This window comes from Eptesicus fuscus, chromosome 17 (assembly GCF_027574615.1).
Source record: "Eptesicus fuscus isolate TK198812 chromosome 17, DD_ASM_mEF_20220401, whole genome shotgun sequence".
NCBI classification, from domain to species: domain Eukaryota; kingdom Metazoa; phylum Chordata; class Mammalia; order Chiroptera; family Vespertilionidae; genus Eptesicus; species Eptesicus fuscus.
Window position 1 is genome coordinate 17,624,989 of NC_072489.1, and position 19,950 is coordinate 17,644,938.

The 19,950-nt window shown below is 47.4% G+C and overlaps 1 protein-coding gene and 1 long non-coding RNA gene across 4 annotated transcripts in view; one reads left to right on the forward strand and one right to left on the reverse strand.

The window, feature by feature from the left end:
• LOC114232901 (uncharacterized) overlaps positions 1 to 19,950 on the forward strand; it is a 25,173-nt gene continuing 5,223 nt past the window's right edge. Inside the window, exons 1-3 of the long non-coding RNA XR_008558808.1 lie at positions 1 to 55; positions 6,778 to 6,960; positions 8,520 to 8,607. This is a non-coding gene — a long non-coding RNA (uncharacterized LOC114232901). The remainder of the gene's footprint in view (positions 56 to 6,777; positions 6,961 to 8,519; positions 8,608 to 19,950) is intronic.
• ANAPC16 (anaphase promoting complex subunit 16) overlaps positions 18,298 to 19,950 on the reverse strand; it is an 11,717-nt gene continuing 10,064 nt past the window's right edge. For all 3 annotated transcript variants that reach the window (XM_054729226.1, XM_008145405.3, XM_054729227.1), the window contains 2 exons: positions 19,810 to 19,884; positions 18,298 to 19,091 (listed from right to left, as the gene is read on the reverse strand). In XM_054729226.1, the coding sequence (XP_054585201.1) occupies positions 18,976 to 19,091; positions 19,810 to 19,884 (191 nt within the window). In that variant the 3' untranslated portion in view covers positions 18,298 to 18,975. The remainder of the gene's footprint in view (positions 19,092 to 19,809; positions 19,885 to 19,950) is intronic.

A 19,950-nucleotide genomic window follows, 5' to 3' on the forward strand; every position in this document is an offset into this window, starting at 1 on the left:
AGAGCAGGAAGACCAGAGGGCTTTGTCCAGCCTCTGGATGCCCCAAGGAGCCGAGGTGAGTGAGGCTGGATTAGACTGTTCAGCAGAGAGAGGAATCAGCCCTCTCACTTGTCAGAATTGTTCATTCAGTGGAATAAACCTTACAATCTTTGAAAGTTAGAGCCTGTGGGCCCTGGGAGAGCACTCCCCCGCTCCTTCCCCCTCTACTTTATGGACAGGAAACTTGCTGGAGGGCCAGGAGCCTTAAGAGGTGAGCTCCCCGTGATCTCTCACTCTCCTGGCAGTTAGGTCTCACTCAATCCCCAGGAACTTTCTTTTCCCAGACGTCCAACTGTTGGTTTCCTTGCCCCTCTGCCAAGTCTCTAGCCTCACTCAGAAGTGTTTTTTGTTGTTGTGTTTAAAAAAAATCTTCAGTGCCCGTAGTAGCCAAAGGCTTGGGAAACTCAGGTTTACGCAAAAAACAGCCACCCAGGGTCTCCAAGCTTCTTCTGGAACTCCTTGCTGGCAGGTGATGGAAGCTGCCAGTTTCACCTGGCAACTGTGCCACCTCTCACAAAGATCTTTAATCTTTCTGGAGCTCTTTATGGTTTTAAAAACACGTCCACATCCTTTAGTATTTTCATAACGCTGTCTATAAAAATAACTACTAACATTTGTGTAGTGTAGACTGGTCAGGCTCCATCAGTGTCATTTTGCAAGTAAGAAAACTGAGGCTCAGCCCTGGCTGGGTGGCTCAGTGGGTTGGAGTGTCATCAGGTACACCAAAAGGTTTCAGGTTGGATCTTGGGTGGGGCAAGTACCAGAGGCAACCCATCGATGTTTCTTTCTTTCTCTCTCAAAATCAATTTAAAAAACATATCCTGGGGTGAGGATTAAAAAAGCAAAGGAAACTGAGGCTCAGCTAGGAGCAGGGGCTTGCCAGTCAGCAGGCTGGAGCCATGTCTCTGGATATAGGCTCATTTCTTAATCCCAAGTTACTAACACTCTTAGTTGTGAGCCTGAATGGGGGCTGAAGGGGGCCAGTGCATGTCGGGGAGTGGTGGTGTGGGAGAGGTCGGTAGAGTGAACATCTGGAGTTGTTGACAAAAAACTTTCTCTCCCGGTCTGGCCCCCGTTTTATCTGATCAGGCTCTTCCTCCCCCTGCCGAATTAAGCAGCCCACTGCTCTCTCCCCTCCCCCTCCTCTCAGGGGGTTTTCCTTTAGCTAGACACCCACGGGCCAAAAGCGGCAGTGGTTCTGTCACCACATCCCTCCAGGTACCCTTCCTGAGAGCTCTGTCTCCTCTAGGAAGGCTCATTTGGGGGGCTCCATAAGAGGGACCTCTCCTTGTCCCCGTGTCCACAAAGGCAGACTTCGGATAGGAATCTAGGAGCTACTGCTGAATTTCTTTCTACAGACTTAAAACACAAACGCAGAGAGAAACAAAAATTCTAAGTTTCTAGAGTCTGCTCTGGGAAGAGGGGCCCAGAGAGCTTAACCGACTTCCCCGAGGTCTGTAGTCGGGCCAGCCGGGTGGGGGAAGGGAAGGCCCCCTGCTCGCCCCCCCGCCCTTCCCCACCCGCTGTGAGGTGCGCCCGTGGGGAGCCCGGCCTCGGAGGTGACAGATGCCGAGCAGCTGACTTGGGGGTGGGTCTCCGCGGACCCCCTACGGGGTTTGGCGGGGGTGGGGAGCTGGGACGTGACTTGGAAAACGTACATCTGGGGGGATGGGAGGAGGATGGAGGGACGGTGGAACTGGGGAGAAGGGCGGGACTTGCCCGGCCCCGCCCACACGGGAGGAAGGAGGCTCCTCCCACTGTCGGGGAAGGAGGCGCCGGCGCAGAGATGCTGAGCTCAGCGCTTTGGACCGGGGCTGCTGGGTGGGGGCAGGGCGGAGGGGCTGCGCCTTTCGGGTGAGCACCGAAGAAGGGGGCGAGGGGGAAGGGGGGAGAGGCTGAGGAGGCTCACAGCCCTGAGGCTGTAACTGTCCGGGGACCTAGTCTCCTAACAAAAGCGGTCTCTGTAGGGGTGGGGGAGGCCTCTTGGGTGCACGGAAAACCTTTTAGGGGTGGGCTGGGGAGAGCCTATGAGTCACCACTCTAAAGCCCCGATTTAGCCCCAAGACCTCACGTCAGAGAGGCCAAGCCGTTGTGCCCTCTGACCCCAGGATTTGTTTGGTGGAGGGAGTGCAGGGAGTAGTGCCCACCCCTGTATGGCTGCCTGCCAGAACTGCCCAGGCCACCTCCAGCCAGTGCAGGCAGGGACTTTTATGTAAGGCAACCGTAAAAAGATGCAGGGAAGATCAGCTTGAGAGGAGAGGGAAGAAAACCCTTTGTACCCACCTGGCACAAATGGTTACTCAGGCCGAATGGGTGGGTGGCTATTTTTGAGTTGGCCTACATACCTATTTGCCTCTTTATCTTTTTAATATCACACATGGTTATTATGGGAGCTTTTCTTGAGCACTTGGTGCAGCTGCTGCATTTGCTGAGGGCTGCACAATGAGGCGTGTTGCCTCACTCTCCCAGGAAGTTTTAAGAGTCTGGCCCTGGAAAGCAGGACGTCAATAGGCCAGCAGAAGCTTCACCAAGCTCTTTTCCCAAAGAATAGGATCCTAGCCCTGATGCACCAGCTCCAGAGCTGGCCAGCCCTGGAGGCAAGGACTGCCATTCAGACTTGATAACACGGTCACTGGGTTTTGCTGGGGCGACCTGAAGCCCCCAGGGCCTCTGGGCTTCTTGCTTGCAAAAGTTGACCTTGGGTCCTGCAGCCCCACACTGGCAGGCTTTCTTTTACACATGGAGAAAGTGAGGCAGAGAGGAGTTATGGACAGAACTGGTTTGGGATTTACTCCTCCGATTAAGTAGAAACAAGGAGAGTCTGGAACTTTCTATGTATTGTACCTAGTGTAGCCTCTCTAGGACTTCTGTGAACCTTTTAATAGCTCCCTGTTGTCTTTAATACATATCTGGCTCCTTATTTTGGCCCACCACGCCTCCAGGGCAGACCCTTGCCTATCCCTAGAGCCATTTCCCTTCCACAGCACAGGAGGGGGGAAATCACATATGGTTCTAATTACCTCTGAAACGCTCTTAAATTTTCCATAAAGTACAGTGTACATAGCTTTGTGTATACAGCTTTGCAGAGTAATATGTATGTAGATGTGCAAAATATATACAGCCATGTACAGTGGATCATAAAGAGGACATCAACAAAGTATAAGCATATAATTTATAGTATTTTTAATCACATAAAAGAGAAACAGACACATAGACCCAGAAGTGAGACTGTAGAGGTAAGAGCAGATTTCTGTCTTCTCCCATCTGGTGCCCTCTCTGGGGCATGAAATCCTTGGCCCAGGGGAAGAGAATGGGGGACGCTTGCGCTACTTAAACTGCTCTTTTTTGCTTGGATGTTTTTTCAACACTGGTATGACTGACTTTACCCAGGGTCCCCGCGACCTGTGGGATGCCTTTCCTCTATGGCCTTAAGCATCTTCTCTTTCCCCACGCTCCCATCCTCACAGTGATTCCTTTCCTCAGATGCCCTTCTCGCTCTGACTCACACTCCATGCTCGTCTGAAGCTCAGAGCCCTCCCGGAGCCCTCTTCCAACACACCTGGGAAGCTCCATGTTCCCCTGCCAGGTAGTGCAGGGCAGGGAGTCCAGCCCAGACCTGCTTGGCTTTGAAGCCAGTGCTTCGTTTGCATAACCATGACGAGTTGCTCTCTTCCCACTTGACATGGTATATTGAAATGATCCTATTCTGGGTCTGATGCCTCCTCAGACTGTAAACTCCTCCAGGAATCACATGTTTTAAATCTTTTAAGTACCCACCACTACCATCATCACAACTCCCCCCAACATCTACACATACTCTCACACACACCTGCTATATGTTCATACATCTGGTGTATGCTCAACAAATATTTGGCCCAGAATTGAATGGAATTAGAGCCCACGTGTGAATCAAGTGTGAATCAAGGTTAGTGTAAATCAGCAAGAAGTCTTCCGGACCCTCCCAGGCCATGGGGAACTCTAATAGCATGTATTATTGTCACAGTAAGTTAAAACTGGGAAGGGGATTTCCCTTCTTGTCAGATGAGAAAATTACAGGGGAAGTGTCCAGAGTGGACTGGAATGGGAACAGATCCTCTGGTCTGTTGACTTGCACTGGCCTTCTCCATTGCACCTCATCACGTCTTCATAGAGGCCTTCCCTGGCCCCATCCCTCCTCTGTCGTTTCCTTTCAAAGCACTTATCCCATATGTAATTATACTTGTGCTTATCTGTGTGTGTGTCCAATGTCTGCCTTTCCCACTGACTGTAAGATCCAGGAGGCCAAGGTCTATATCTGTTTCGTCCTGGAGCTCCAGTACCCTGCACAAAGTCAGGCTCACAGATCCCAATAAATATATGTGAAAACCAAGAATGAGTATTCATGTGGCCTGAGAACCTCCTTATGTTTCCCTTGGGCGGCACTGAGGTTGGCTGACAAGTTGCAGAGTTGACAGGACTAGAGTGCTCCTTGCCAGTAGCTCCTAGGCAAACACCCTGTCTTGAGGAGCTTAAGATGTAGGAGGGGAGATAACACACCTAGTGAACAACCCTAACACAAGGAAGGTGGCTGAGCTGGGTGCTAGCATTGAGCAGTGGTGTGGAGGGCAGACTGGAGGTGTGAGACCTGAGGCTGAGAACCAAGTAAATAGCGATTGCAAAAACTGAAAACCACCTGGGTGTCTGTGCCAGGAGAACAGTGAAATAAATCCCAAATCCTGGAATATTATGTGGGTGTTAAAAAGAGTGAGGTAGATTTTGGAAAGATGTCCAAGATACATTGTCAGGCGAAAACAACAAGTTGCAGAATAATGTGTATGCTATAATCTCATTCTGAAGAAAAAGCAGAGGACACGCCCCTGCAGACACATACTTCAGTGTGCAGAGAAAACATCCAGGAGGATACTGGGAACTGTTTACAGAGGTTCTCTCTGAGGGATCGAGGGAGGGGAGCTTTCACTTTTTCATTTTCACCTTCTGCACTGTTGGGTTTTCACCATGAGCTCATATCGCTTTCACAAGAGTTTGTGTTTTTGTTATTGCAGGATTGGGGGATGGGTAAAGAGGTGGGTGGGGCCAGAGAAGTGGAGACCCAGTGAGAAATGCTGCAGGGTGAGGGGCACTGACAGGGCCTGGAAAGATGGAGGAAGGGTCTTAGAAGGCCCTGTGGTTCCAAATGTGGAAAGGGAGACAGGGGCATCGAGTGGAGATGGGATGTGGGAGCATAGTGCAGTGTAGGACGACTCATTCAAGGTGACTGACCACAGTGCAGGTGACCCTGGGCAAGAGACTAGAAACCCAAGGCCACGGACCCTGACTCATAGGAACAAGGGCAAAGAAAGGAATAAGGTGGGCCTTTAGGACCCTACGGATGCCTTGGCCGGTTCACCATCCTTTGGGTACAGACCGTTCTGGCTGCAGCTTGGAAACAAATGAAGCAAGGAGGGGCCAAAGCCTAAGCCAGCAGAGGAGGTCTGCCTTCCCCTGGCTGGGTGTGCCAGCCTGGGTCTCTGTGCTCCTCCTGCTTGCTCTTCTGGGCTCTCAGCCAGGCCTGGGGTGAAAGACCAGGGCTTTTGGCCCCTTCTGGAGGCGAAGCCCCTTCCCAGGACCAGGAGCAAAGGAAGTCAGAACAATGCTGTTCATGGAGAGATTGGGGGAGAGGGAGCCGAGTAGGGGCAGGAGAAGTTTCTTGGCTCAGATAAGCCAGTAAACGACTGGAGAAGGTCAAAGATGAGGAATGTTCTGTGATTTCTAGACAGCAGCTCATTTATCTCGTAAATACTTGCTCTGAGCCCGAGTCCAGCGGTAATACTGCCCCCAAGCTGGATAAAGAACCCACTTTGAAGGGACTGTGCATGAAGTCTTGTCTCTTCACAAAAGCCCCGATGAAAGGAAGGAGGTGAACACCTGCCATGTGCCATGGGCACTTTCACAGGTGTCTGTTTAGTCTGCACTGCAACCTTCTCAAAGGCGGTATTCTTTTACAAGGCAGGAAACTGAGGCTGGGGAGGATGGTGCCTTGCCCATGACCACATGGTTAGGAAGTGTTAAAGCTGGGATTTGAACCTGGGTGTGCCCGTGTCCCACTTATAATTTGGTTGCTTGGAGCTCAGAACACATTTTCCCATCAAAATAATGCTGTAAGTGGTGGTTGGGTTGCCATAATGGCCTCGCTCACCCAGGGTATAGCCAGAATTAATTCTATGTTTCAGTGTGGTTGTGGATGAATCAGGCTTTTGCGGGCTAGCCTAGAAACCCACAGGAGAGGGAAAATGCACTTGAGGGTGTGTCCAAGCTGGGAACTGTTGCCCTTACTGCAGTACCTGATTCAGGGCAAGCAGGGAATATGGTGGCTCAGGGAGCACTTGTCCTTTCCCAGCCCTGGAAAGGCCTAGATGTTCACAGGAGCGAGGAAGAGCATCGGCAGGTTTGGGGTTTATAAGGCAGGGAGTGCCGCATGAGAATGTGCACTAATTTCCAGACTCTGCACATTTTAGTCCTTTCTTTTTCTTCCTTACTCTGCTCCCCAGCTCTTATACTTCTTCCTCTAGGATGGAGCACTCCAGGCAAGATCTAGGTTCACTTTCCCCACTAACTATGATGTCTGTGTATGAAGTGGCTGGTGATAATCACTGCACAGGAATAGGAGTGACTATAGGAGCTCAAAGCAAAGATCTGTAAATCTTTCAGAGTGACTTCAGGGAGAGCATTCATTCGTTCATTCACTCATTTATTCAACAGATACTCGTGGGTGTGCTGGGCACCATGCTCCTTCCTTATTGGCACTTCTTTTGCCAGAAGAATCCTGGGCAGGATTGACTGTGGGTCTTAGACCCAGAATCTTAGCATTGGAAGGAACAGATGGAAACTGCTGTCATTCATCAATTCAGGAAGGTCTGAGTGTGAGGCTAACACTGAGACTATGTAAGTATGAAACATGAAGTCTAGAGAGAGGAGGAAAGTGATTTGCCCAGTTTCTTAATCCAGGGTCCCAGTGACTGGACCAGTACTTGCTCTTTCTGGCCATACAGATGGCCTTCCTCCTTCCTGCTCAAGATGGGTCCCAGTTATCTTTTAGGATTCCTCTGTTTTCCCCAGGAATGGAGACTGGGGCTGGGGGGAGGCCACAGAGAAATAGTAGGATTCCTTTCTCACTGATAGTAGCAATGGCTGGGCTCTCCCCTGGAGTGAGAACTGGATTTCCTGTAGGGGGCGTTCAGGAAGACTTAGAAGACTTTTCTCATTCTTTCAATGAGCCACCTGCTTGCTGAATTCCAGGTCTTCACGAGCACCATTCAATCTGCATGTACCTCTGTTTCCCAACCTCCGTCACCTGGCTAATTCCCATTGGGCCACGGCTTAAAGGGCTCTTCCTCAATAACTTTGCTCACCCATAGCACTCCATGCTCCTTCGTAGCACCTTGGACTTTCCATAGGATGACCGTTGACCTTGGGATTGCTTTTGCTTATTTTTTTAAAAATATATATTTTTATTTATTTCGGAGAGGGAAGGGGAGGGAGAGAGAGATAGAAACATCAATGATGAATCATTGATCAGCTGCCTCCTGCACGCCCCCTACTGGGGATCGAGCCCTGCAACCCAGGCATGTGCCCTTGGCTGGAATCGAACCTGGGACCTTTCAGTCCGCAGGCCGATGCTCCATCCACTGAGCCAAACTGGCTAGGGTGCTCTTGCTTATTGAATGCGTTTCTCCTGGACCGTGATCTCTAGGAGGGGCAGTCACCAAGAATGCCTTTCCTTTGTGTACTTGTTTTTAGCAATTGTGTGCCCATGATCTCAGGCAATGCTTAGCACACAGAAGGTGTTCAATGTGCAGTTGTTGAATAACCTGTGATCCATAGCTAAAGGCAAGGCCTTCAAGTGAGTGACTTTGATTCAGGTCATCCAACAACTGTCTATCAAGGACCAGCACACACACAGGATATAAAGATAACTTAGAAACAGAGGTTTACAATCTAGTAGAGGAAATTTAAAAACTTTACAAACTGCAAAAATCTCTTCTCATCAGAGAGCCTCCATTCCCTACTAGTCCTCCCTCCCTCACTGGTAGCTCATTGGTTCTTGGCTACTTGAACTGGGGCCTAGCATATACCTGAGTCCCGGGACCCTCTACAGGCACAGAACAACCCGGGGCCTGGTGTGCTGCACAAAGGCTCCTGGAGGCAGTTCCAGGGAGCTTATGCACAGGACAGACAGGATTGCGAGGACTTGCCAGATTCTAGACAGGGCGGAGTTCGGGCCATGGCTCCTCTGCACAGTTCTGCACCACATGCCTGAGCTTTGAGCTGTTATGGAGAATTCATTAAGAATTCTCAAATTCATCTGCAGAGAAACTTTGAAGGCAAAGGCTCTTCTCGAAATCAGTTATCCCTAGAGCGTCAGGAGACCTGGGTCCCAAAACTTTGATACTGACCTTGGTTGGTCCTCCCAATATACAGAGCTTCTGTTTTGTCATCTGCAGGATGTTTTGTCAGGGGGGACATGAGATGCTACTGTGTGACAGTGCCAAGCACAATGAGGATGCTTCAGAAAGGAGGCTGAATCAGAAGGTAAGTGCTCACAGTCCGGTCACTGGGGGCCTCACTCAGTAGGGAGGACACAATGGAAATGGCCTCCCTGGGTCCTACAGTGGCCTTCATGCAGGTGCAGGCAGCTAAGGCTGAGGGTGTGAGAGAGGCAGCACTAGGACCCAGGGGCGGCGTCTGGAGCCGGCTCAGCTGGGTAAGTTCCCAGCCAGAACACAATGTTCTCAGTGTACCCACAGGAAACCCTAAAGAGGAGAACTGCACATGGCCCTCTGCTGGGTGTGTTCTGGTCCCAGCCTTTTATTCTCTTTTCTAACCTCAGTCCCCACTTTCACATCCTGTAACCTGCAGGGCTGCCCGTCCCACCCCGCTGGGCTGGTCCCAGGCCCTGGGAGAGCAATCAATGCAGGAAGCCCAAGGCCTCACTGACCTTAACCATTTTCAAATAAGACCATTTGCCTCTAACCTTGGCTTCCTGAATCGACCCTTTGTGATGGAAACTTTTCACAGTACAGAAGGCAGACTCAGGGGACAAAGCTGAGTTGCTGGCTGAGGCCAGGGTCTTGGCTCGGAGAAGGGAAACAGCTGATGCCGCTGAACCATCTCCTCCCTTCCTCTCTGAAGGCCAGACCCCACCTGGGACCGGGCGAGGGCCTGCACTGCTGCTGCATAAATCAGAAGGAACTGGGAGCTGCCTGGGGAACCAGGGCCAAGTTTGGAGCAGAACATCCTATGATGTGGTTCCGAGTTTTTATTTCCACGAATGCTAGAATACGTTGTCCCACCAAGCTATTTTTATTGAATGAAAATTTTTTTTTAAAAAAGCAAACCTCTGCAAAACCAACAGCCCTCTGTTACAGGGTAGGACAAGGTGAACTTTTCACTTCCTTCCCCTCAGCCTATCAATTCATCTGTGGTTTGGTGTCACCCACACTTCTGTGCTATATTCAATCTCAATTTTTGCCTCCTTGTTTTTGAAGCAGCAAGAGCCAGGCTCTTAAACCCGTGTTGCTCTGCAAGTTGCATGAGGCTTTCAAAACAACCTTTGAGTGAGTTCTCAAAACAGATTGCAAAATGGAGACCCACCAGCCTTCTGGGCAGGTATGGAGGCCAGATGCCAGCCTGTAGGCAGAGGCGGGCAGAAGAGAGTGAGCAGTGGGAGAGAGCGTGCAAGAAGCCAGCACCACCCAGCCATGTTCTGGCTAACTGCTCTGTTGGAGGGCTGCAAGGAAGGAGCCAAGTTCTGGGTGACACACTATGTATCTGCCTCCTTAATGAGGGGCCTGACCGTGGAAAAGGAACCTCAGTGCTTCTGTTAAGCTCCATTAATAGGGCTCCTTCCACTCTGACATTTTAGAGTCTTTCCAAATATTGTTTTGTAAGAGTTTTATGGTGTCCTCACCCAGGCCAGTAAAAAGATTCTATAGGTTCAGGTTCTATTCCCAGACTGGTTCAGGTTTAGGGATTCCTTTCTTGGAGAAGGGCCTATAAAAGCAAAGCAGTGCTGCTACTCCTGGGGAAGTCTGCTCAAGGCTCGGGGTCCCAAAGGACCTGGATTCTAGTCTTAGTTTTTTCAACTTGCTGTATGACCCTGTGCAAGTCACTTTCTCACTCGAGGCTTCGATATCCTCATTATTCAAAGGAGGAAGTTTGGTAGACATCACTGTTGTAAGTGGAGTTGTGTCCCTTCCCAAAGTTCATATGTTGAAGTACTAACTACACCTGCTACCTTAGAATGTGACCTTATTTGGAGATAGATCTTGACAGAGGTAATCACATTCTAATGAGCTCAGTAGAGTGAGCCCTAATCCAATATGGTGGTGTCCTTATAAAAAGGGGAAATTTGGACACAGAGACCTACATAGAGAAGAAATGATGTCAAGAGACATTGGGAGAAGATGGTCATCTACAGGCCAGGGAGACAGGCCTGGAACAGATCCCTTTTCTTGGCTTCCAGAAGGAACCAACCATGTCAACAACTTGATTTTGAATTCTAGCTTCTAGAACTGTGAGACAATTACGTTTCTGTTGTTTAAGCCACTTAGGCTGTGGTACTTTGTTATGGCAGCTCCAGTAGGCTGTTACAGCAGCCTTAGCCCAAACTGGCACAGTTGCTAAGGTCCCTCAGCTCTTGGGCTACAGGATTCTTTCCTGCCATCTTGGTGGCTTCCTCAGTCCCACATGGTCTTTCTCTTACCCTCTCCCATTGAGTAAAGGACATCATGTGTGAAAAGTGCTTAGCACAATGCCCCACATATGGTAACTTCTCACTATCCATTAACCATTACAAACATTACTATTAGGGTTCTCATTGTCTAGACCCAACCTGTACCTACCCTGAGACCCTCTGTGCCAAAATGAGAGGTGTGGGTTCTAAGCCCAGGCCCTCGTGATCAGTCAGGCCTTCATTATCGAAGCCTTTCCCACCCCCCTCGCAGCTTTTAAATCTAAGAGTATTAACGTGGCACCTTCCAGGAGCCTAATTCTTTTTAATGGAAAGCTTATTTGCCACAGAGCCAGTAGGACTCAAAGGAGGCTGCAAAGGCTCAGAATGGGAGATTATTTCTCTGTCCTTGGACTCGATGATCCCCAGGGTCATGCAGAGCTGCAGAACTCTAAGGCTAAGCCTCTGCTTTCCTGTTTGCCTAATGAGGACACCCCTTGACTGGCAGCGTTCTGGATAAAGCTTAACTATAGGTGGGGTCAGGGCTTGTGCTTCTGGACAGCAAAATGCTGCCTTCCTCCTTGGTCCTCCACCCCCCTCTGCTTCTTTTGAACGAATACTCCTCTGTACTGAGAGGTGGCATGGGGAACGTGTCCTGCTTTCTTCCTGACTCCCTGAGTCCACAGGTCTCTGAAGGTCAGAGCGCCTGGGACTCCAGCTGCAGTCTCGGGCTGGCCAGGAGAGTCCGAATTTCCTTTGCATTGTCAGGAGTGCTTTCAGAAAACACGCTGGCCTTGAGTTTGTTGAAGCGGGATCACCGAATGAACCTTGAGTCTTCTCTGGGCGATGACACTGGTCCAGGACAGCAAAGTGCTAGGTTGTCCTCCAGGCAGGGGGTGTTTGTTTGAGAGCCGAATTGCCCTGACGTCACAGGATACACCAGATTGACTATATTATAGAGTGTGAAGAAGGTTAAGTGGGCAGAGTCTGACTCGAACAGCCCCAAAACATGACCTTTGGGTTTGCTAAACAAATGAAGTGCCCGTGCTTGTGTGGTTTATCCTGAAACATATGCTGAAGATTTCTGAGAATAAGGAGGGGAGAGAGGGCGTGGGCGTCTACTTCAGGCTTTCAGGGCCAGGGAAAGGAGGAGGAGAAGCCGTTTGGGGGAGAACATCTTCCCACAATGCCCGTATACTTTACATTGGACCATTCTAGGCTGCCTCTTATCCTGGTTCCTGGCTCAGAGCCCAGAGGGAGGCTCCTTCCATAATTCTGTCTGAACTTAGGACATCTGCCTTTCCCTCAAAGTAAGTAAATAAATCCGAAACTGTAAACACTTACGTTTCTAGTCAGAACAAAAATACCGTTCACCATCTAGCGGCCTGCGAAGATCACATCTGCTGCCTTGTCCCAGCCTCCGGGTCTAACCTTCCAGGCCCGAGGAGCCTGCTTTCAAAGTTATTTACTGTGAGAGTCAGGATTCTTGGCCTCTCTCTTAGGTGCCCCTTGGCTGTGTCACACAAATGCTCTTTTGATGGAAAGTGGAGCACGGTGAATGAGGCTCGGAACAATCTGGTTCTTGCTTCCTTCTCCTGAGAGAGATGGCCACTCCCCTGTTTACACGCTTTGCTCCAGCCACCCCAAATGACTTGGAGTTCCACACATGCGGCCCTGCCTTTCACATGCTGTTCCCTGTACTTGGAGTGCTTATTTGGCTTCTTCCCCTCTTTGCTCGGCTGATTCACCAGTCACTCAGGGACAGGTTCCCCTTGTCTAGGAACATTTCCTTGTCACCCCCTCTGTATTCCCACCTCCAAGCCCTCTTGGCTGCCACAGCAGCTTGTATAGGCCAGAGTCATGGGGTTGTGACACTGTATATATTCCTCATGTCTGTTTACTTGTCTCCTTTTTCCTTATGAGCCCCCCAACCTGAGACCTATTGAACCCTAGGAAGGAGGCTAGGGAGTCTGTATGTTTATTAAGCTTCATTTGGAGGCACAGCCAGGTTTGGGAAGCCTTGTATTTCTGTTTCCCTACAGATGACTAGACCCTCAGTCAATGTTTGACCCTTCTAGTTTCTCTCCTCGCCTCTTCTTATTTCACTTCTGTCCCTGTAGCCCTAGACCAACAATTTGCTTATCCTCTTGCCCTTACTATGCAAAACTGTAACCGCCAACTGCTCATTTTTTTCCATTCCTACTGCCATGCCGTTAGGAGCTGTTGGTATACTTCCCCAAAGATTGGTGCCCTTGCAAGTTCAGGGACTCTAACCTCAACTGGCCCCGAATGTGGTTGGCAATCATCTGACCCTGGTCAGCTCTATTCCCTTCTTCACAGAGACTACTCCCAACCTCAGTGTTCGCCTCCTCCTGCCCCACAGACAGCAGACCAACCTGCTTTCTCCTTCACAGAGAAAATAGAGGCCACCAGTGGGAACTACTTCAACTTCCTGCCACCTCACCTCCACAGTTACCCACATCAGCACTATCCTTTTCGCTCTCCCTCCCTCTAAGAGTAATCACTCCTACTAGGCTCTGGATCCCATTTCCTCCCACTTCTTTTGGGCCCTTACATCCTCAATTGTCCTCTTTGACCTTTCCCATCATAAAGAAAAAACAAATGTCTTGATTGTGTGTCCTCCTTTAACTGCCATCCTCTCTCATTTTTGCCTCTCCTTCCATTGAACTCCTTTAAAATGTTGCCTAGATTTGGCCTCACATTTCACCTTCCCCTCAGCTTCCCACCCATGGCAGTCTGGCTTTGCCGCCACCACAACTCCTACGACGGCTACTCTTGAGACAAGGTCACCAACAATTTCCTTGGTAAAATCCAAAGACCTTCTCCATTCCTATCTCCTTTACTTGCTTGGCTACCCCCAACACTGCTGTTTGCAGCCTCCTTCTCACAATCTCTTTCTTCTTGTTTTCCCTGATGCCAAACTTCTCCTACTTTTCCAGCTCTTTCCTGCCAGTTGCTTTCCGAGGCCCCTCCTCCTCCTCTGCCTGTCTCTTGCATGTTAGGGTTCCTCAAGGATTCGATCCTGCTTGGTCCAATTATCTTCTCCCTCTATGGGCTCTCTCCCTGGACAACTCCATTCATGCTACATTTGACTTCCTCTAGGCTGGTGAGTCCCAAACCTAACTGTAGCTCAGCTCACTCTCCTGAGCTATAGACATAGTCACTTGCTTATTGGACATCTCCTTGAGCCCACTCCTCTTCTTGTACCTCTGTCTCAGTGAACAGTACCTGGTTTTCCTCCTTGAGCTCTCCAAATTTGACCAGGCATCAGGTCCTGTGTATGATACTTCTTGAGTAACTTTCAAATCAAATCCATCCTCTGCCTCCACATCTTTGAGTCAGGTTGCAGTTATCTTTCACCTGGACTTCCACAACAGCTTCCTAAAGGATCTGGATCTTACTGCCACGCATTCGTCATCATTCCCCCCAACTAGAATTTCTGAAGTGAAACTGGATGTTGTCATTCCCTTACTTCACAACCATGTAATGGTTTCCCACTATTCTCTGGTTGAAGTTCAGATTCCTTAGCGAATCCATGAGGTCCAATCCTGTCTCATCTATTGCCCTTATATTCTATGAACTACCCATGACAAAGCACCTGCAGCTCCACGAAAGCATGATGCCCTTTCTCACCCTTGGACCTTTGCTTATTTTTTTTCCTTCCACCTAGAAAGTCCTTCCTTCTCACCTTACTTACTTGTTCTTCGGGTCTTGGTCTAAACACCATCCAGTTAAGGAAGCCTTCTCTGCCTCAGCAGAATTAACTGTCTCATGTTTTCTCCTATCGGACAGTTTTTACACTTAAAATTACTCCTTTGTCTCCCTTAATATAGTTATAAACTCGAGGTTGGTGACTGTGTCTTGTTTGATAGTGTATCCTCAGTATCTAGCAGATGCTAGACACATAGTAAGTGCTCAATAGTTGTCTGTTGAATGAAAAGACATTTGGAAAGGATCATCACCTTTTGTTGCCAGTAGTAAACTATATGCTGTTTCATTACCTGCCCTAAAGAGCTTATAATATAAAAATGAAATAAGCTGCTAGGAAAACTTGACAGATTGGAGTAATTAATATATCTTGAGAGGTGGAGAAGAGCTTGTGGATGCAGACACGTGGCATTACCACCGGGCACATGTACAGGCCCAGGAGGAGGGCAGGAACCCACCAACTCAATTGGCCTTCGATCCTCATGAGGATGGGATCGTGTGAGACATGGCTGCTTTGGCACAGTTTTCACTTATTCCACAGCTTCCACCTGTCAGTGTAGCACTATAGAGAGGTCTGGGTTCTAGTTTTGGCCTGCTCACTACTTATCTCAATTACCTTAGGCATTACTCCACTATGGATGTTGCTCTGTAGATAACACAGCTTCTAAAACAGGGAAAACACACATCAAATTCATCCACTCAGTAAATACCTGTAACACACTTACTATGTGCCAGGTAGTGTTTTGGGTGCTGAGTGTATGAAGATAAACGAGACAAATTCTTGACATTGTATTTGTACACCGGGGGTGGGAGGGGGGTGAACTATATGATTTCTAAGGTCTCTTCCTGCTCTAAAATTCTGTCTCCCACTTTGACCAGTTACAAATAAACAAGGCAGACTAGTGGCAAAGCATTGTGCTCCAGCCTCCTTCCCGTTCTCTCTTGGTGCCATCTCCATTCCAAACTCAGCTCTGGGAAGCAAGAAAAGGTCGGGTATCTTTGTACTCTGCCTGCAACTCAAGATTTAACTCTCCAAAGGATCTGCTATTTAGGCTTTTCCCTTTTTGTGGGAAGGCTTTGCCTTAGTTGGACCAAGGAGACCTGGCAAGATGTTTTAGGTAAAGTTAGGTGCTTTGGCGAAAGCACAGGGAGAGGCAGAGCGGCCTTACCCTCCAAGTGCAGATTCTTTTAAGTTTGCTGAAAGGGCACCAGGTTATCGGACAGGTTCCTCCCTTTTCTCTGGATGTCAGGCATCCCCTGGTCCTATCTCCTTTCTTTTACCTCTGACTTGGCCTTAGGTCCACAGTTTCTACCACTTCAGTATCTGGTGTCAATCAGGAAGAAGGGATTCAAGGACTCTCAACCATGTGGGGGAAGGAAAGCCATAGGCTGCAAGTACCTGGACAAAGCAGAGAGGTCCTTGGGTCAGGAACATGACTTAGTTCAGACCACTGTCATTCCAGGTGAGCTGTCAGGCATGGGATGGCACTACTAAGTACCACACGTATGTATATCAGTGAAAAAGAAGGACTTTAATACTGATCCTGGATAATTAATTATGAAGTCAAAAAGTAAATTTTTTTGACTATGTAAAAGGTCTATTTATGTCTCATTAGTATGAGATAAATTATATGTAATTGTATAATAGATTGACATGAATAATTCTTTATTAACAGCAAATATTGCCTTCAAACTTCCTAGTATGTGATGAACTAGAAGGTATGGAGAAAAAGATTTGAAAGACCCCCCTTGCTTAACTATAATCTTGGTACCTTACCGTCTCTGTGCCTGTTTCAACTGTACAATGATGACTGCCTCATTTATCTCACAGGGTTGATGTGAATCGGCACTACTTAAAGTGAAAATGCTTTGGAAACTGCCAAGTGCCTTATGCACAGAGGTTCCGTGTTACAACCAGTGTTCTTAGGATGGCTGTGCAGTCCTGGCCATAGCTGCCCTCTCTCCTCTTGCCTTCCCCCTGGCTCACTTAGGTGTCCCTCAAGGACATAACTCCATTTTCATCATACTAAATCTTAGAAGATTATGCAGACACAAACATAAGCTAATTCCTATCAGTTTTCAAGGAAGAGGCTGTTCCTTCATTGTGCTTGAGACCCCTTATCACCAAGTATTGGGACAAAGGCTTCTTTCCTCCTGGTAGTTAACTCACTTACCATAAAAAAGTGTTAGGCTTTTTCTCTGTATAAGGCAGTGGGATGAGCTCAGTGGGATGCATCATTGTGCATCAAAAATAATCTCAGCTTTGGAGTCTGGCAGACTTTGAGTTCAAATCTGGCCTTGGCCATGTACTTAGCTAGGCAGCCTTGGCAACTAATGCTCCCTCTGAGCTTCAAGTTCCTCTTCTGTATCAGGGGATATTTCATATCTTGCAGTGTCACTGAAAGAATTATAATTAATGCCTGTGAGTGACTGGCACATAATGAGTGCAGAGATGACAGATGAGCAGCAAGGTCTGTCTCTAGGGCCAAAGCATGGTAATTGGAGTTGTGGATGATGAAACATAATAACCAATGAAAGGTGCAGAGAGGGAGGGGCCACTTAAAAACACAGTGAGGGTCTCTTTTCTGGCGGCACTCAAGTAGAAGCTGAATGATCACCGTGAAAGGTGCTTCAGAAAGCATCTCTGTTCAACCCTAGGATCTCTTCAGTTTCCAAGGTCAGAAAAAGAAATGTCCCATTTTTTTTTTTTTTAATCCTCACCAGAGGATATTTTTCCCACTGAGTTTTAGAGAGTGGAAGGGAGAGGGAGAGAGAGCAACATGGATGTGAAAGAGAAACCAAACACTCCCTGACCGGGGCCAGGGTACGAGGTACATGCCCTTGACTGGAATTGAACCTAGGACCTTTCAGTCTGTGGGCCAACGCTCTATCCACTGAGCAAACCCGGCCAGGGTGGAAATGTTCAATTTAAAGAGAAAAATTTTGTAAGTTCAAATACCAAAGGGCAAAGACGAGCTAATACAGTGTCTGTGTTGTACAATTATACAAATGAAACCAATGAGAGAAAATTAGTGATTGCTTCTAAACTGTCAATGAAACTATGATTTAAAGGTTTACTGCAGTCTTTGTATTTTTATTTTTTTTCTTTGGTAATAATTCACATGATGGATGCTAAGAAGTACATTAGGAAACTCAGTGGTTTTCAAATATGGAGCTTGTTTGGGTTGAGAAATTAATATGAAACAGATGAGCTGTTGGGGCTGGTAATTTTTGTGCTCTGAGTGCTTTAGAGACAAGAATAGTGGGCTGAATCACCAATCAAGTGGATCTCTTCCAGTTCCAAGGTTCTCTTCTGCCTGGGCTCTGTGCTCACGAGTAGGTCTTCACCTTCTCTGTGCTCAGATTCCTCAGTGACCCAATGAGGTCACCTCCTCCCTGTCAGGTAGTACATGTTAAACACTTTGAACTCCTGAGATTAGGGCCAATTGCTACTGGGATTATACTTATTCATAATTAAGCCACTCTAAGCAGGTCAGGTACAAGTTATTAATGAGGAGAAAGGCAAATGTTTCTGAGGCAAAATTTGCATAAAATCTAATAAAATGATTTTCTTAATTGTGCAGTATCGACCTGGGCTCTGTGAGGGAGAACAAAGGATAACTTTTAGCTTTCCAGATTTTCCCCTATTATAATATAAAAACCCACTTAGATACTGATAAGATAAATTCATGTATTTTGTAAAGACAAATATTCCCATTTGCTTAGGATAAATGGTTTTCAGATTCCTGTCTTATAAAAAATAATCTGACCTCTGCCCCCTGACCCCAATCTCTGAGACTTTGAAAGGATAAAGAAACCAATTTGGAGCTCGTTCAAAGGATTTATTTGCCACAGAACTGCTTGAGCCCACCAACAAGAGGAACTCAGGATTTCTGTGTTTAAAGGATTTTGCTCACTGCTTTATTCTTACAAGTGCTTCAACATTCAAAAAACAATTCTTTTGCCAGCATTTGGCATGTCTAAAAGAGGTTAGAAAAAGTTAGAATCTATAGAATTAAATGTCTAAAAATAGAAAAAACCCTAAACATTTAAATATGCCTCATTTAGACAGGTCCTGAGTAGAAATCACATTCATCAGCAAAACAGAACGTTTTACGTCAGAAGTGCTGAATTTTACAACTCCAGATCCTGACCTGGGCTTGACTGGTGAGTATTGCACCCACTGCACGAGTGTCAGGAGAGAAGCCATTCCGTTGGCTAATTCTGGCTTGTGACCTACCCGGCTTGCAAAGTTTTATAACTCTCTTAAACCCAAACCTCCTGGTTCTCTGATGCCGACTGTCAACCTAATTCTCAGTGTTTTTTAAAACAAATGAAGACAAATTTTCCCTGCAAGATCACACATTTAAATACTGTTGCTTGTGAATAGATACAGAGAAACTAAGTATTGATGAGAATTAACAATTCAGCAATGGAGCTGTGAACTCTGGCTGGCTCTGCACTTGCTGTGCACACCAGGGGTGACCGTCCAGGCAAGGTCAACATGAAGAGGGTGTGAACCCCAGCAGCTGCTCAATGGGTTTAAACCGCCACTCATCTGCCTCCAGCTCTTCTACCAAACCAGCTAGTTTTTCCATCCGAGCAACTTGCTGATCTGTAAAGAGTTAAGGAGGTTATATATAATACAACGTATTTCCCATTAGACAGTCACCAACTACCAACATGATGATTGGTTTAAAAGTAATTTCTACAAGGAGTTTTCCCCTCAATATTCTAGTAATGGAGTCTTATTCTATGTTGGTCAGAAGACTTAGTCTTAAACAAACAAACAAACAACTTAACCTGCATGCCATAGTGACGTGTACTAAAAGCCTAGGGTTACAGGCAATTGCAGCTTTCCCCCCAACATCATGCCTTCAATGGTGAAATGGTCTGGTCGGGGAACATAGTTCCCTGATGCATAAATGAAGGCCTGGTAAGGCATGATGGGACAGAGAAGGTGCTGCCAGGATCTTAGAGTCCAGTAGACCATGAGGTATTACATAAATACTTGAAAACGAAGATGATGGTAAACCAGTGGAGAATAACAGTAAAGGAAGTTTTCAGAGAGGAGAGGAAAAGCAATTTAAAAGTAGGAAGCATTAACTCCCCTAGAAAACTAACCCTTTTGACTTCAACTTTAAGCTTTAATGAGGACATTATGTCTGGATTATGGCTGTAGAATGTTTTTGTTGCAGGTAATTTAGAAAGTCCACTCAAACAGCCCTGCTGAATTTCAAGAGTTTGTCACAAAGTACACCAACCTTTATGAATCCCACCCCCGCCCTGGACATTTATTCTCATAGTTAAGTACACAACACTCATGTGCTTACCATGTTTTACCTGCTTCAGTGTAGATGCCACCTGATAGCTGAAAACAGATTCACAGAGAAATCTCTCAGAGCCATCTGCAAACGAGAGAATTAAAAAGTTTTAATCTGCTTCACGGGTTTTACGCTCCTGTAAACCAAGTA